This window comes from Tinamus guttatus, unplaced genomic scaffold, assembly GCF_059628265.1.
Source record: "Tinamus guttatus ecotype Peru unplaced genomic scaffold, ASM5962826v1 Tinamus_guttatus_pri_ptg000246l, whole genome shotgun sequence".
NCBI lineage: Eukaryota > Metazoa > Chordata > Aves > Tinamiformes > Tinamidae > Tinamus > Tinamus guttatus.
This window is the reverse complement of record NW_028288780.1, coordinates 5,431,046-5,449,393: the sequence shown is the minus strand read 5'-3', so window position 1 is coordinate 5,449,393 and position 18,348 is coordinate 5,431,046. Positions and strand designations below refer to the sequence as shown.

Sequence of the window (18,348 nt, the reverse complement as noted above, 5' to 3'; positions counted from 1 at the left end):
GTCCTGCAAATGCGGCAAGTGGGGCAAGAGAGGAAGCGGGGAGGAGGATGGGGGTGCTGGTGTTTCTGCAGTCCCTGTAGGATTTCATCTAGGGCGGGGAAAGCAGGAACACTAGAAAACACGGTATTTTTAGTGCTGTGTTTCTACAGTTTTCAAGTTACTTATTCATTTTTAAACCATAGCAAATTGGCTTTTTGATGGGTGAAAATTTTGCAGGACTAAGTGAGGTTGCTTTGTGGGAGGTGTTAACTATGCCTCATCTTTGGAGAGCACTGTAGCGGAGCCTTTGGAGCTCCTTTCAGTTCAGGAGGTGTTTGAAATGGGATAGTCGTGGTAACACTGCATGCAAAATATAGTTGCACTAATTTTATTCTGACAACATGTTTGATTTTTAGTAACATCTTAGTTACATACTCTGTTTTTGTCCTGTGGGTTCATGAGTATTGACTGGATCAACGACAGTGTGTGAAATTAGGAGTTGTGTGGAGGTGGGTTTCGATCCCAAGTCTGCCACAGATGCCTTGCACAGATTCCCTGCAAAGCCATGGGCAGGTCTCTCTTGGTTTCCGTGTCTTTAATAATACTTTACCTCACCTGAAGGGGAAAAAAAGAATAAAAAGTTAACGGCTCTCTAGTATTCCAGTGTTCCCAAAGATTGGTTGGATTCTTTATGCTGCCCTTGAAGTACATGGGGACAAGACAACTAACTTCATTCCTTGTCTGATTAACCCAGACTCCTTCCAGCCAAAACTACATGATGCCAATCTAGACTTGCCCGTTGCTTTAACATACTGGAGTAGTTTCTTTGGCTCTGCACTGCCCAGGAGGGGAACGTACGGGGGTCTCTGGACTTTGCTCCTCCTACAGATGCGAGGACCAAATATATTGAGCAGACCAAATATGTTTTGTTTGGGTTTGGTTACAAATATTAGGTAAATTAAATACAAGAGAAGGGATTTGTTTTAATGAGAAAAATGCTTAGTTGGTGCAACAAAGACACTCCAGGAATGCTTCAGTTCAAGAGGTTAATGGGAACCAGCGAAGTCTTGCTTCCTGGCAGCTCCTTCAGCACTGGGTAACTGGTCCAGTAGTAGGGGAAGAGGAGACTGTCATAAAATTGGGCTATAGCTAATAGCAGAAGATGATATGTAATTCTACAAAATGTCCTCTCAACCTTTTTGTATTTCTCTGTGCATTTATACTTGTTTTCACTATGTAGTGAAAACCCAGAGAAAAAAAACAGTACTATGGTGGCATAAAAGGAGAGTTCAGAGTTTCAGAGGAAATAGTGGGGTAGCTGGTAAAGTGTAAAATACCTTGTACTTGCTCCCATTCAGGTCTGAATGGCTCAATTTCAAGGTTAAACTTTGAATTAAAGGAAAATATTAATGTTATATGTGTGGGTGGTGATCCTGACTTGAAGGAGTTATTCAGAAAGTGTCAGTAAGAACTGACAGCATCCAAAGAAACACAGGGCCCTGCAGAGTTCAAAGTGCAATCCTCTCCCATGACTTCTGACTTGCCAAATTACAAGGCAAAGTATCAGTAATAAAGATTCTGTGATTAGACTTCAGCTGGTAAGTTCTTTGAGACATTGGACAAAACAGTGCATAGAACAGCCTCTTTGTGTATTTTCACCTCAGGCCTGGTGCACTGTAGCAAGATAGCATTTTTTATGAATAAAATAAATTTGACACTATGACAGTTAGAGCTGTAATGTATTTCTGTGTATTCTGCCTTAAATCATCAGGTAGGACTACTGCAATTTTTACAAATTTTTGTTTTGAGAATCAATTTAATTACTGCTGCTGAAAAAAAATGCATTAGTTTCAATTTTCTTATGGATTGGTCTTTAGAGAGGAAGTGGAATAAATAACAGTGAGTCCACTCTCTGTTTTACTTTGTCTGAGTGTGTGTCCGTGGTGTGGTGGACTGAGATTTTTCAAAATCAGAGATGATCTGCACAAGGTCTGTGGCAGCCTCTGTTCCAAAGCACCTAGGGGGATAAAAGTAAAGCAAATAGAAGGGATGCAAATGCTATGCTGGTGATTTCTTTACATTTGGGATGCCTACCTGCTGGGCCAAGAGTCTTGTACTTTCAGAGAATCCTGTCACATTCCCTGTATTGCAAATGGAGCCTCTTCAGAGTTCCTGCATGCTTTTCTTTATGTTTTCTGTAATACTCTACACCACAGTATTAAAAAGCAATGAACATTCACTGACTCCGTTTTCTTCTCAACACAGTATAAAAATAATTCTTTTTCTGTTCCAGACCACCTCTGTTGAAGTCAGTCACCCCTTTTACAACCCACTTCCTTGAGGTTCCTCCTGAAATGTTCTCAAGCTCCTGGGACAGGTCAGTTCTTCCGAGGCAATCGCTTCTTAGTTTTCCAAAGAACTCTGTTTTAACATAGCGAGGTGCTGGTCAGACAGGCATGGAGGATTAGACAAATCAAAGTAATGAGAGGCTTTTTTAGTATCATGTTCCAGGGGTTGTTTCTGTAGTGAGAGAGAAGTTTTCTTTTGTAGGGAAATGCAGCCAGAAGGAGTACTTGAGCCAAGTAAGAATGTGGTTTTCAGTGGAACTACCTGCCCCAAGGACTTTTGTCAGCCTTGGGCAAGTGCCTAAGATGACTTTCATTACTCATAAATACTCAGAATGAAGCTGAAATCAGAGCTTTGAACTGGCAACATGAAATATCAAAAATACAGCATATGTGACAACAATTGTTAAAATGCAAAGTAGTCGTTTCCATGCATGACAGAAGGTGTGGGAACAGCAAAAAGAGAATGACACGTGCAAACCTCTTTGTTGTCTTCTGGAAAATTTAGCCAGCAACTGATGGCCATCAGAGAAAGCATTCTTCAGCACATTCATCTTGGAAATGACCATATATGAGAACATAATGAGATCATATGAACATAGGTTTGCACAAAATCCAGCTGTTGAGATGTTCCCAGGACTCCAGCAGCCAAAGAAAGCATACCAGTGAACAGGGATGTGAATTTTTGCCAGCAGGCAGTCTGGTGGAAGGGAGAGCAAACACAAGGATTAAGTCTATTTTGGGAGTGGTGAGTACAGTCTTTTTGTGATTCTTTTTTGAACGGGTCTAACACTTGGCAAAAGCAGTAAATATGTGCAGTGATAGTGGTGAGTACATAGGGAAGGGGAAGATAATGAAGGGCACTTGTTGGCAGAGGACACGTGTGCCATGGGAAGGAAGAGCATTTTGATCTCAGGTCTGAACTGCAACACGAGTAGGTAGAGGATATAGCTGAGCATATACTTGGCAAGGATTGCCTGACGTTGCGCTGCGGTCCCTTGGGACTTGGAGCGAGGCAGAGGGAAAATTAAATGGAGTTTATTTCTGGAAACAGAAATATGGCAGAAAACCCAAACTTGTAGGGTAAGGGAAGCACCTTGCACTGAAGGGAAGGAAATGGAAGAGAATAAGCTTTATCCTGCAAGGTCTGTATTCCACCAATCTGCCTCTGAGGAGGTTTGTGTTCACTAGGGATTGTGGAGATTCCTCAGGCACAAGTCTAATAGCTGCTGGCTGCCCATGGCCAGAAGTTCTCACTAGTTGGAGACTGTGGAATTGCTTACCTAAAATGAGGTTTAATTTGTGCTATGCTCAGGAGAGGTGATTAACTTTTTAAATTACTTGTTTTCTAGCAGCTGGGTTGAGAGGGTAGTTGAATAGATACTGAAACAGAATAATTTGTTGCTTAGAGAGGCCATATCCCAGAAGCAGGGATTAAATTTGTGGACTGCTTTTAAGGGGAGCGAAACCTTGCTTTGCAACAACTACATGTGTTTAGTGAATAAGTGCAATGCCTCCCGTGGTGGTGACCTCAGCAGAGTGAAGTAGACATCGTCATTTAATGCATTCTTTAGTTGTCACTCTCATCACTGCAATTCACTGCCCCGTCTCCACTCTTTCTGCTGTGTGGGGCCTTGATCACCCTCTATCAGTGTTGCAGGTTTTGCGGGCTATAGCTTTCGAAGTTGGGATGTCTTCCATTTCTACTCCAGTGCGCTCCCCGCTCCAGCCTGTGGTATGTCAGCTTGAACTAGTGCTTTGTATCTTGATCTGCAAGTGTTGTCACAAAGTGAGACGTTCTCCTGCTATTGTCATAAGGACACTATCTTTGATACTGCTAATAAAAATCATGTGGTTGATGGTTGGTAGGAGGTGTTGTGAAGATGGACTTCATCTTCAGGTGTGCCCTCCCAGGAGTTCTGACCAATGTGCATCATGGAGCAGGCAACTCTGATCCAGCCTTTTCCAAACAATAAATTTTATACTGTGTCTAAAGCCAACGGTGAGTCAGCTATTGGAATTGATGCTGTTTTGTCATCCCCGTGCCAACATGCTCAGCTGGATTCTGTTTGCCAGCATTAGGTAAGCATCTGATGGCTTCAGGCTGCTCTGCAGTCACTGCCTCAGTTTCCTGAGTGATCATCCGCAAGGAAACTGAATCAGAAAATGGAAGGAAAAGTGGGTCACATGGAAGATTAGTATACCTTCCTAATTGTTTTGGATTTTTAACCAGTTGTTAGATCTTTCATCTGACAGATGAAATCCATACATTTCAGAATTCATACATTCACAATTCATACATTTATGCAGCCTGGCCAGAGCTCAGAACCCCCTGGGAAATACTGTATGCAGTATGTGTGTGCCCATTTCCGAGGAAGGAAAACTTGAGTGTAGGTAATGTTTACTATGCAAAGGACTTGTGAGGTAGCAATGTTTAATGAAATAGAGAAACAGCTGGGAACAAATCTGTGTTGGCCTTCCTCCCTTTCCCTTAATTCGGAAGGCTGCAGACAGATGCAAAAGAGAAATAGAAGTCAAACTAATCACTGTTGTTTTTCTGAAAATGTACAGTACATGTTATTTTCCAGTAAGTGGAGTAAAAATCTTAGGAATTCTTTTAAAATAAGTGTGTTGGAGGAGTTACAATAATATACAATAATAGCAGGATGTTACCCGTGCTATTATATATCCCTTTAGCTGCAGATTTTCTTCACGCTTCCAACACACGCTTCTAGGCAGTAATTGAATAAGAAGGTAGATAACTTGTTTTATCCTGCTGCCTGCTTAGTTAGTCATATGAAGCATCCAGTCTGGCAGAATTCCCAAGCAGGACAGCTAGCTATTACTGCATGCCACTGGTCTCTTGCCTCTTTAATAGAGTTTTGCTGCTGGAATTAAAAGTGAGCTTAAATATTTTCATAGGGCTGCTATTTAATGGGAGAAATTGTGGTGGTTGCCACAGGTGTATTGTGTAATTGCAAATAGGAAGAGAAGTGCCCATGATAGAATTTCTATTAAAAGCTGGTCTAAGACATGCCAAAACTGCATGAAACTTTGAACAAATTCATAGATGGACAAGGTTAGCACGCAACACAAACTCTAGAGTCTGGGCCTCAGCTTGGATTGGGAGGAACCAGATGTAGTATCTGGATTCTTGTCCTCCACCCCTTATTTTGAATTTTTTTCTAATGAGAGCCTTGAAGTGTGATTCGTTCCATATGTTTCTGGGGGAGGCTGATAGTGGTTACACCTGTTACTAGTTTGCTGCTCCCATATGGATGCTTAGGGCTGAGGATGCAACAAGGATCCAAGTCAGAATCTCAAATTGACTCCTTGCTGGAAATCAGGATAGTGCTGGTAATGTTTGTATTGCCAAGATTTTAGGACATTCTGTATTGCTTTAAGAGATCAGTTGGCTGTGGGTATAGCTGAAATATTTGCCATTATACTCCAACAGCTTGTAGTAAAATGTATCCTTTTGCCTTAAATGATCTGTCCCAGTTAAATCAGCTGTTCCTTAACTCAGATCCACTGCTGGAACTTGCTCTAAGAGAAGTAAGAATATTTTTTAAATCAGATATTCATCCATGTCAGTTTGTATTTTTATTTCTCTAAATGCTCTATGTTACTATTGCTTTTCACTATCTGCACAATAACCAAACCATTTTTTGTTTGACAGCAGTGAACATCTTAACCCTGAGAAAAAGAGAAATAGAAGATTACAGGATAAAATACGTGGAAGAGGAGCAGAGGGCTAATTGCATGCGTTCAAGGAATAAGAAGCATCAGAAGAGAGGATAGAGAAGTCATGTGAATCGTCAGGAAGCTATAAATAATTCCAAGGTAATCTTCTCTGCTTTAAACTGTATCATTAGGAAAGTGAACGATGGGAAGCGGATAGGATGTGCCCCCGTGGTTTGAGTTCAGTGAAGGCAATCACACTAGTCTAGGATGCAGAAAGTGTTCTCCCTGTGTGGTGCAGCCAGGGCGGCCCTAGCCCCGCGCTGCTCCCCGGGCAGGCCGCGGTCGCTGCCCCGTGTGGCGCAGGCCGCGGTCGCTGCCCCGCGTGGCGCAGGCCGCGGCTCCGCTCCCCACGGCAGCGCCGCACGAGCTCCCGCCGTGGGGCTGGCCTCGAGCACAGCGTGAGCCGCAAGCTGCACCGTCGTCCTTTAATTGGACACAGCGGGAGGACCGGGAAGAGGATTTAGATCAGTGAGAGCGAGGCCAAAGGAGCAGACTTGGAACTGCTGTGTGCTCGGCCTGGGGATTACTCGGAGTTTACACAGGAGTTTATCCCACCTCCGATTCAGCACGGTGCATGTGTGAGACCCAGCCAAGGGGTTTGCATACGAACAGCAGAAGCAACCTGCTCCTCACTCATGTTAGATGTCTGAGCTGTGGTGTGTCCAAAGCTGTTGAAGGCCTTTTGATCCTTTCACAACACACTGTAACGGTTGTCTACAGGCTGTGGCAGATTAGAGTCTTTGGAGTAATTCTATAAAAACTTGTTTGTGTATTAGCTCATTTCTGCTTGTATTTTAAATACAAACTTGGTGGTTTTTGTTAGTGGGCAGAGTGATTAGTGCAGCACTTGGAAATGCTCTGGTGCTGCTGTTCTGCTCGGATGCCCTAGGAAACAGTGGCACGGGACACTTTCATTGACAATACTCTGCTGTGCTCCGGCTCATATGTCTTTCCACAGTTTCACAGAATGGGCTTTCAAGCAGTACAGTTTTCCTCTAATGTGGCCTTTTTTATTTGTCTGCTTCTAACTGACAGTTTTTTATTTTCCAGCCTGCCAGAGCACTTAGCTCTTTTTGTACTTTCTTCTCTTTTATTTCTAAAACAACCCATTCTCTAAGAGAAAAAAGTGACAGATATTTACTGCCACATGGCCGTTTTCACATCTGAAGGCTGCATTAACAGACACACTTGGCAAAGAGTATCAACTTCTCTGTTTCTATCAAGGGTATTTGTCATGCACATAAGATATTTCTAGGACTTGGAGGCTGGAGACAGGGTTTACTTGTGCCTCTAGATGAGGGATGGCAATATTGACAGTAGAAAGAGTTTTTATTTCAGCATCCGTATCACCGGTGCAAGCACAGGGCTGTTCCTGAAGGTACCAGTGCTGCTGGAGGACAGCAGCACTTAAAACATCTTGAAGACGGAAACACACACTGCCCCGGGTATGCACTGTGAATCGTTCCTAAGAAAAGATGGATACACTTTTATATGTTTCCAGACATTTTCAATCTGAAGACACTCACTGGAGTTTTGAAATTAAATAGGTGTTCCTTATTCATTGCTTTTTACAAAGGAATCCTTGTTTATCTTCCTTGCAAAAGGAGAAAAAACAAACAAAACAAAAATACAAACAAAAAAACAAACCAAACTCTTCAGTACTTGGCTGGATCTTATAGCGTTGTTCCTTACATAAACAGGCTTTCCTTTTGCTCTTGATTTTCATGCATTATTTGTATTATTTGAAGCACAACAGATCAACAGCGATGCTTTGGTGAGTAAGAATACGGGCTATGCAGTGTGGAGCCTTCCGACTGCTCCATGTTTCAGGGGCCGCAGAAGCCCTGTCAGAGCAGCAGTTGCTTTGAACAGGATTTGGATGAGAGTTAATCTCTGGATCTCTGGTGAAAAGTTTTGCTTTTGTCTTGAGAAATATCCCATTCTTTTTTTCAAAGCCTTGACTTGACAAGCAGATGCAGCCATGGTAATTTTAGACAAAGCTGGCCAAGCTGCATTCTAAACTCTCATATTTTCTTTGAATGGATGCCTGTCCTTTCTCTGAGCCACTCTAAAATATAGCTTGAGGAAGCTGAATCCATTTTCACTGATTGAGTCTACCCTATCAGTCTTTCCTTGGTTAGTTCTCTAAGGATAACACACAAAAACATGAAATTTTGCTGTCACAGAGAGGTTGCTTTCTGACAAATATAGACACTATGGAATGAACCTCTAGTCTTAAAATAACTGATTTATGCAGAAACCAAGATGAAAGTGAAATTAATATGTTAAATTAGGAAGAAATTTTGAAGCTTTTTTTTTTTTTTTAATTGGCTGTTCGTTTTGAATTGTCTATGTTTATTTGTCCACTTTGATTTTTATAGTGGTTTGCCATTACATTCCTATTGCATCAACGCCTTGCATAACCCTAAACTAGCATTTTGGTTTTCTGTGTTGTTGCTCTGTATGGCTTTTATGTGTTTTTGGATTAACTGTAGGCTCTCTCCACCCTCTTCTCCTTCTGTAGCTGATCAAATGCTGCAAAGAATTCCCTGCTTTGGATAGAATATCTTTTCCTGCCCATGCTGTTTGTCACTGAGGTTGGAAATGTTATTAATTTTATTTAGCATGTGGGAAAAACTTGGCTAACCCTTTAAAACCATGTCTCAACTCTGTAATTCAATGAAGTCTTTATTTTTAATGATAATAGCTTTCTGCTTGTGCTTTCCAAACTGAGTTCTTTCTGGTTTCAAGAGAATGAAGCACTATTTTCCATTTTCAAAGCAAAATGTTCCTATTATGTTTTTCAATTTGGCTGAAATAATCCACAAAGTTGTTTAGAAAGTTTTCTAGGGAAAGAAGTAAACTGTTATTTTTCCATATTGTGAATCTTATAGTGGCTTTTGCGATAGCGGGTGAGGGAGGAAGGCAGACACACACGTACATCTTGCCGAGATTAAAACATCTATGCTGAGGCTTTGATTCTCCACCTGCATTGAGTTCTGGCCAGTGTTCATGTGCTAGTGCGGAAGATCAAGGAATTTCACTGCTACGTCTTCTAGATTAAAGTGTTTTTGTTTGTTTTTCTTTGAACTCAGCTCCAAATCACACAATTGTATCGCGTGATGATATGGATAAAACAGTTGGCCAGAGCTGCCTCTTCATTTTTTTATCACACCCCTGGCAGAGGCTGGTTCTACCACCTCGATTAGGTGTGCTCGTGGCAGCCAGGTGCAAGCGATTGCCCCCTTGCACAAAGGGAAGTGTGAGTCGGCAGGGTATGGAATGATGCTCAGATGTGAATGAGACTTTGGGAATGCTACAGGCCGCGGAGCCGACAGCTCCCTTCCCTCTAGGTCCCCCCCAGGCCAGCAGCTTGAGTGGAGCTAAGGAGCAATGAGCTTTTGCTGAGGTGATACCTTGGGGATGTAGCCCTATTCCAATTGTAGTAGTTTAATATTGTTGCTGTTTCCCCTCAGTTGTACTGCTACTTAGATAATGAGTTCTATAAAAACACTTGCAATATTTGAGGTTGAAAATTAAGCCAAAGGTGAAAAATTCTGTGAGATTAGCAAAGTACTACATCTGTAGATAACAAAACATACAGCAGCAATAGAAGGTTTCCTGAGACAAATTTTGCAGCAGAACACTGAAGTTCACATTGCTGCTTTGGTTTGTTGTTGATCATCCTGTTCTTAAAGGAATGACAGTAAGGAATTGCAAGTGCTTTTCAAATTTGACATTTGGTTAGAATCTGTACTATGCCAAAGTACAGATGCCAAGCTTATTTGGAGGTTGGATGACTGGTCTCCAAATAATCTGTAGTTCAGGTCTTCTACTGTCAGTACAAAAGGCAGAGAATAGTCAAAGCCAATCTAAGACAGTTGTTTTATAACGTTATAGTTATAAGCAGTTATAGACTGTTGTTTATAGTGTTAACTCTTTGATTATTCTTATGGTACTTTTAAATCTTTAAGCAATTAATGGGCATTTGACTCCAGATACCTAGGTACCTTGTCATTTTCCCATCTGTATCGGCCTGTTGGCAGTGATTTCTTTGTACTTTTAAGAATGTGCTTGTTTCTGGTCCCTGAGCATATTCAAGAAAAGTATATATATTGCAGATAATGTATTTCACACTATTCACTTAAGAGCCTATTGGCTTTTCATATCAGAGAGTCAGAAGTGAGATTAAATGTAAAAGATTGCCAGGATTAGATCAGAAAAGGTGTTACACTATAGAGGATTTTTGCCAGTTAGATGCAGGATCAGATAAAAACAAGGGCACCCTGCAAATTACAAATGCAGCCAACAACAAACCCTTGCGGGCAATTGATTTAGGAGCACTCAGCTTGAAAAAGGAACTGGCGGAAGCCTGGATCAGGGACATCGCTAATGGGATGTAATGCTTTTCTAGCTAAGCAGTTCAAATCCATAACTGGTCTAGCACGACCAGCGTGCTTTTTGATGTAGATGAAGTAAGTGGAACCATAGGTAGCGGTGCCCTTGCCACACCTGCCTCCAGATGCTCTTGGTGGCAGTGGGAAGGAGGTTGTACGAGACCCTACTGTTGGTACCTTGACTGCTTGCATCCAGTTTGCAATCTGTGAAGCTCCTCTAGCAATTCCAGCACTATGCTTGCGTGGAAAAATAAGGGTGGAGAGGGGGCAATGAAGTCAAGAAGGAGCTGTGAACTCCATCATCATGTTGTTGTAATAGTTGCTAAACTAGGGATTAATTCAGCTCAAGTACACTAAACCTTGAATCAATAAGCATTGAATGCACGCTTAAGTTCACCCCTTGCCAAACATGCCCTTAAAGTTAATCACATTCTTACAAGCTTTGAAGAAACAGTGCTCTTCTGCAGATATTTGAAATAGCGTTGGTACAGGAGCGTGAAGTTATTTTGTGTTGCTAAAGAAGCATGAAATTATTTAACTCTCCGTGACCTCTTCTCTTCTGCCCTTCCAAGCAGATTAGACACAGATTTCATGCTCTCTGTTAAGGAAATAAAAAACTCAAATGAACACTAGACACCTGGACCCATTTCTATAGAAAGCTAACTTCGAACCCTCCAGCTTGCAGAGGACTTGTTACTTATTACTTGCTACTAATTTATTAGTTAGACTCTTTAAAATTCAGAATAAGTGACACTCAAGACTTATTTATTCATGTTAGAATAAAATGTTAATAGCTGGGGTTTGCCTTTTGCTCACTTTCTGTTTAGAATCCTTTAATTAGTATTTGTTTTTTGTTATTTGCTGATGTCTTAAAAGTTAATAAGACAAAATCCAGTTAAAAAAGACCTGAAAAGTAGTAATAGGTAAAAACATGGATGCTTTCCCTTCATGAGGAAAAAAAAAAGTTCCTACAGGAAATTTTGAAAAAGAAAAAGCTTCACTTTTTTATTGCATAGTGTTAAGTGATATTGAAAAATATCAGTGTTGCATGCAATGTTGGTACTGTTACTCTCACCCACAACACAGTATTTGTACAATTCCCACTTGTTCCCGGTTAGGGTCATCCAGTATTGGAATCATTTAAGTCTAAGAAAGCACATCAAAAAGCTCCAGTCATTTGTGTTTCTCTTTGGAATGCTTAGGAGCTGCCATCACAAAGAGAAGTATAATTTAAAAGTAATAAAAATGAACTTTATTGTAAGGGTGAGTGAAACAGTTCATTTTTATGTAAGTTTTGTTTCTTATAAGTAAGAAGGAAAAAAAATGACAAGTTTAAAAAGTAAATCTGATTTTGGAAGTAAGAATTAGTTTTCCATGACCTTAATTCAAAGGCACAATTCAGAGCCAGCATAAATATTTTGATCCAAGACTGTGTCCCTAAAAATGTACTTTTCAGGGGTTATTGCCTTCTGGAGAATTCCGGTTCCTGGACAGCAGCATACACGCCAACTCCTGCTCATAATTGCATTAGTAAAATAAAGGAAATAGAATTTCCTCAAGAGAGGTTTTAGAAAGAGATCAGATTAACTTCCTAAATGAAGACTGCTGAGTTACTGCAAGGATTTAAATAACAATAGGGATGTGGTAGCCAGAGAAACCACACAGATCCTCCAAAACTGGTGCCAGCAGAAGGTGCTAAAAGCCTCTTGCTGCAGAAGGAGGGAGCGAGGCTGGCGCGTGCGGCCGATGCCTGCGTGGGTAGCGGCAGTGCAGGTAGATACACAACGTGGCAGACAAAGGCAGGGCTAAGAGGCTTGTGAGGGCGATGAAGTTTGACAGAGAAGAATGAGAGGAAGACACACCTAATAATAGTGTGTGTTTAACCGTTTATCTCTCATTAAGGAAATAAGCAGCTCAGAAAATAGTCGTAGTTAACCTACAGCAATTACGGCGGTGCCGCACCTCTGAGACAGCACACAGTCAGCATTTCTGGCCCATGCTCAGCTACGGGGCTCGAATAGATGTTTGACATGGGCTTAAATCTACCGCAGAAGTGTCCTTCTTTTCTAGGAAGCTGATGGTGTGGGAGTACTTCGGAAGGACGGTCATTGAGGTTTTCATGTGCTTGGGTCCTAAAATAGCTCGGTGAATTTGGTTTGAACTGCTGGCCAAGCTGCTGAGCCTCCACAAAGCACGTGCTGCGCCACAGCCTGAGCACCCACCGGCAGGGAGTCCAGGAAGGGCAGCTGCAAGGGGCTTCCATAAGAGATACAGGAAAAAACGCCTAGCCCAGAGGTTCATCAGTACTGAAGTCTGGAGAGCATGAACTTGTCTGCCACACAGTGTAAGTCAGGTGCAGTAACACTGCTCAATCTTTCCTGGCTTTCCCGGAAGACTATTTGCTCGCTTATTCTCACTTTCCCATGTAGAGCGGCCTATTACATTTCTTGCAGGATGCCATGGAGAGGGTTCGGTCACAGTTTGGGTTAGATTATCAGCAGAGAGCAGAGGGCACTGCAGGACCACTGAGCTGGGGCACCTGACCAGTTCCCAAGCAGGGTGAAGCTTTGACTCTCTTGGTACCGTGTTATGCAGGAAAGGTACATTATGTAAGAAGGGAACCTGGGAGGACCTCTACTCCCATACCCCCTGTACAACCACCCTGGAAATCCTCCACTGCCTTTGCTAACGCTGCCCTACAGCACTGAAGAATGATCTTAGGTGTCTTTTTCTACACTTTGCTGCAGCCTTTTCCCTATACCTTAGGTGATAATTTCTTTTTATCTATTTGGATTTTTTGCATAGCATCTCTTCGGCTGCAAGGATTTGTGTCAAGAGAAGACCTGAGTGAAGTAATTGGTCTGCTCTGCACGGGCATCCCTTCGTGCTGCTGTGAAGGGCCTCTGCACACTCCTGAGATGCCAGGAAAAGGGCAATGATTCCTTGCTGCTTCTGTCTGCCCAAGTGTGTCCCGTTAAATCACAGGCCTTGCAGCAAGTCTGGGTCATACTCCGCAGCTAAGCAGTAAGTAACTAAAGCTGCAAGTGTCCTGCTAACAGAACGTCACTGCGCGTAATCCAGGCCCTGACTCCAATCGACAAGGACAGGTTGGCCTCTGAAATAATCTCTTTAAATAGCAGCAGCCACCTCTCCAAGTTGTTTCCCCTCCCCCAGCCCAAGTTGGAGAGCTGCAGCCCGTGAGGCGCCCGTGGCGCCGCATCCCGGGCCGGCACCGCGCAGGGAGGCTGCCCGCGCGCCGGCCGCGCTTTGCCCCGCGATTGCCATGAATTTTGCAGCACAGTTGCTCTACTCCAGGGCGTTAAAGAACAGAACGCCCAGGGTCTGCTCCCGCAAGGATGAAGACTACGATCCTTTCTGGCAAAGGTTGGAGAATATTGCTGTCTGACGTAGAGCTAGGGCGCTCCTTCCTCCCCTGTAGGAGTCATGGTCAGTCCCCAGGGTCCACCCAGGGCCAGACCTACGGACTTCACCTCCCCGGGACCCCTCCTGCCTCCTTATGGTGTCCTAGTTGGAGCTTTGCTTCACCTCGTTGTTTATCTTGTCGCTGTGCTGTATAGGTAATGCTTTCTTTTTCCTTTCCTCACTTTCTAAAAACGGAAGTTGTTTGTAAATTTGCAATATTTCCCGAGGTCCTGGGGCTATGCCTGGAGTCATCTGCTGGAAGCAGAGGAGCTGTGAGTACTTTAAACCTGTGGAATTCAGCTCTTTACTTGTCCTGAGTACTGCGTTTGAAATAAGCCTAGACTGGCCAAAGGGCTGCCTTCATCTTGTCTTGAGATAGCTTATTTTATTTTATACCTTGAATTACTGTGTTTGGGCATTGATTGTGCAGAGGAAAATTAGGAACCTTCTGGTGCCCCTGCGTAGCACCAGCTGGGGCTGTGACAGCCCTGTGTGCACAGCTGCTCTCCTCACCTTTTCCATAGCTCTTTCTCCCTGGTTTTTATTATCTGGACATTGCTGGCAAGATCAGAAGCTAGTGTTGCCACATGTCACATAAACAGAGGGTCAAATCATTTGCTGCAAATAACTGCCTATGTTTGCAATATTCAAGAGTATAAACTGTTTCAATGAGCTCAGTGCTGTTAATACACTCTCATAAAAGAGGCAGCCTGAGGGAAAGGGCTCCAGAAGGGAAGAAAAGATCCCAGTCATGCAGGAAAAACTGACCTGCCCAAAGCTGCTTGCAATGTCTATGATGAGCCTAGAAACCTGAACCAGCCACAAGACCATTCTCATCTCTGGTTTAGGTTATGTTATTTTTCTTTTATTATGGGTGAATAAATGTGTTAATCATAAGAGAACATCTAAATTCAGCATAGATGTAATTTAAAGTGGAGAAAGGGTTCATTTTTGAAGAGTTTTATCTGCCAAACTGCGCAAAGCATTTTATGATGACCAGCTGTGCACGTTCTGTAAAAAGAGGTTGGAGGGATCTGCCTGTCCAAAGGACCTCGGGAAATGTTTATGCCGAGGTGACCTTTGGTGTTCATCTTGCTTTCAGATTATTTTTTGCATGTTATGTACTTAGCAGCTGCCAGCAGGTTGTCGCTGCCAGCAGTAAGCAGTGACATTTCGATAACGTGTATGGACGTGTGGCGCTGCATTGTGGCCGCAGACGCACACGGGCACGGCCTTGGACCCAGTCTGTGCTAAATGGGAGTCACTGGAATGGGTGAGACGCCCGGGCTCCCTTCCCAGCCCTTCTGTGAGCTTCCGATGGGATTCTTAGGCCAGTCATTTTAATCTGTCTGTGCCCCAGTTCCTCATCAGTAAAGCTGAGCTAATATTTACTGATTTTGTCTTTCAATTTAGAGGAAGATGTTGGTGATTCCTACGTGGCTTAGGAACAATCACTTTTTTAATAGGATTTGGGTAGCTAAGTGCCAGAAATTCATTTAAATTCCCATCTTTTGATTGCCAGTGTTGGGGTGATACTCTTTTGGGTGGGTGTTTCTAAGTACTACGGTTATACAAAATAATAATTGAGAAATTAACATTCATATATAGTTTTATCTTTGATCTGTTTTAACTATTTTATCAAAGGGACAATTTTTTTTGTGATGTTACAGTCATGCAGGGGACACCTGGATGCTGCACAGATGCCTGAGAATTTCTGGCAGTACTGATGACTTTTCTTTGGTGCTTCTTGATGTCTGTATCTCAACAAGCCTTCATTTTTCTATCACTCCGCTTTCATAAGGACCAACTTGTGCAAGGTGCTGAGGGACTTGTAACAGTTGCTGCTATGGCAGCATTTGGATGTGCTTGAGGCAAGAAAGTCAAGAGGTCTGGGAGAGCTCAGTGGGGATATTGCAAAGGTAGGAGAGTTTCCTGGGGTTTACACAGGAATTTACAGGAAAGCATTTGATATAGGGCCTGTGGGGTTAGGAGCTGTGGCAAAAAGGACTGGGGTAGGGTATCAGATGGGCAGCGTGGTTTTGTGCCAAAACTTATTTATGCCCTGTTGTGGCTCTTGAATTTCTCTTGTCTCATTCTGTGAAGGAGCACAACAGCACTGGAATGGACGTCTATAATTCCAACATCATTTCTGCCTCAAAATGCATGGTGTTGTCTCGCTTTGCAAGAGAGGCAAAGGCTGCCCAATAAGCCAAATGCTGACTTTGGATATCTGCAAATCGAAAAGTCATAACGGCAGCACTGGGTCGGACCAAAGGACCACCTATTTCTGTGTACTCTTTGTAGTGATGGCCAGTAATGGGAGCTTAGAGCAAAATGTAGCATTAAGGCACTTAAGAAAGATGTTTACTCTGAGAGACTCCTGTGGAGTCTGGAAATCAAGGGCTGAGGGGCTTCCTGAATGACAAATTGCTTCTTGAACAGTGAAGTTAATGTACCTTCATATATTTGCATAATCTTTTTAGGAACCTATTTATACTTTTGGCCTTCACAGTATCCTCTGGCAGAGTTTTGCAATCTAATGGGGACAAAAGAACTTCCTTTGTTTTAAAGTTTCAGTCTGCTAATTTCATATGATACCCCCTGAGCACTTGTACTGGAGGAAGCAGTGACTCGTCCTCATCTACTCACCATTAGACAGCTGCAATTTTGTACAGTTTTGCTATAGACAACAATTCTGTGTCTCTCCAAATTTGTTTTTGTTATTATTTTATTAATGTATTGATTCATTGATATTTTTGTTTTATGAAACTTATTTTCTTCAGTGCTATATAACTTGATGTGAAATATGACTATATGCAAGAAAGCAGATTAGAAACAGAAAAAAAAATTGTTGCAAGTTGTTTTTTATCCTTGTCAGAGTGCTTTTCAGCACAGTCTTTGTCTTGGCTTTGAGATTTTAAACTATGTGAAGCTATCTGTTTAAATTATCCGTGATATGTCTCCATATGGGTCTTCTCTTTTATTTTTTGCAGTTATGCTGAGCAGCTGTTCTTGAAAAAGTAGGTTTACAAACTACATTTTCATGTTTGCTTTTACTAATCACTTTAAAGGTAAAATTGCATGATATATAGCCATGTAACAAAATTTGCCGGCTGGATATTTGTTTACAACTGGAAATATACACACTTTTCATGAAAACTTTTCTCTGAAACTTGTAAAAATGACAAGTGATTCATTTAAAAGGAGCAATGTTTTATACTGGTGAGGGTTTATATTTGTGCATATTCTGCATGTCTGTCCATGGGGCATGATCACTAGAACAGGCACCATGTTTCGTTACTGTGCATGAGAAGTTCTCAGTGTTTTTGTTGCACCAGCTTTTAGGATCTGCATGTTTTGTTGCCTACTGTCACTGTTTCTGTAAAAGAAATTAATGCTGAGATCATCACTGCAGGGTATATGAACTGTGTTAGCAGAGAGAGTTGTATCTAGGTTATTAGTTGCCCTCTTATGATGAACTATCAAACCTAAAACCTGTTTACTTTGGGAGTGTGAGAGCTCTCAGTGGGCCCATGATGCACCCAGATGGGTACAGTGGTGAAAAATGTCATTTACTAATGGAACTGAGAAAATATATCCATAGAAGGAGGATAAAGACACATCTGAAATAAGTAGGACATGCAATAGCATGATGATATTCCTTTGGGAATGAGGCTGCAGATCTTTCCAAAGCCAATATATCATATTTTCCATACTAAATGCTGAGATGTTGATGTTTCAGATGGGCTTCACGTCTCAAGCTTGAAAATGTTGCACATTTTTACATCTGTTTGACATTTTGTTTTTATTTTTAATTATTATAAGGTGGTGTCTCCACTAGATACCTTAGCAGATATTCCCTGTTCATGGCAGCAACACTGTAGATCAGGAATTTTTTTTTTTTTGTCTTTTCCTGGAATTTTAATAGTAGAAAATTTGGCCCAAGATTTCTATAACCATTAAAAAATTATGGACTAGACAAAGACTGAGAATCTGATTTACTTCCCTACTTACTTAAGCCAGAACAAGGAAATCCAAGAGTAGGGCCAAAAATCAGTATCCCATTTTGGCTTTTTGAGTTTTCTGATACAAAAATATTTGACAGCACTAGTGTAATGAGTTGTTACCCTGCATCTTGTACCATCTAACAGGACCCTGATTTATCAATGTACTTTTTGTGGTTGTTTCTGACTGTGGTTTTTATTGGCTTTCTGTAGCTGTTTGCAGAAGAAACAGGAAAATTGGGAGTTGATCTCAGACACCATTTAGTAAAAATAGTATCTGAGACACCATTTGGTAAAAATTATGACCTACAAAAATACAAATTTTTGTTCTGCCTATATATTCTTTTGACCCATTGCGAGTATAAGAAATGTCATTCATTGGTAATGCTTGCTACACAAGTTAGATACATGTTCAGAGATAAGATTCTGTTCTTTTTGGAGTAGCTATGGACTACT

The 18,348-nt window shown here is 41.9% G+C and overlaps 1 protein-coding gene across 3 annotated transcripts in view; it reads left to right on the top strand.

Annotated features, from left to right (window-relative positions):
• Positions 1–18,348, top strand: part of LOC104574491 (uncharacterized) — a 105,205-nt gene that overhangs the window by 65,140 nt on the left and 21,717 nt on the right. Inside the window, exons 1-3 of one of the 3 annotated variants that reach the window (XM_088526385.1) lie at positions 13,444–13,489; positions 13,905–14,043; positions 16,882–16,908. In XM_088526385.1, the coding sequence (XP_088382511.1) occupies positions 13,910–14,043; positions 16,882–16,908 (161 nt within the window). In that variant the 5' untranslated portion in view covers positions 13,444–13,489; positions 13,905–13,909. Of the gene's footprint in view, positions 1–13,443; positions 13,490–13,733; positions 13,850–13,904; positions 14,044–16,881; positions 17,042–18,348 lie in introns of those variants that run through there. The other 2 variants (XM_088526386.1, XR_015913490.1) reach the window with 2 other exon arrangements.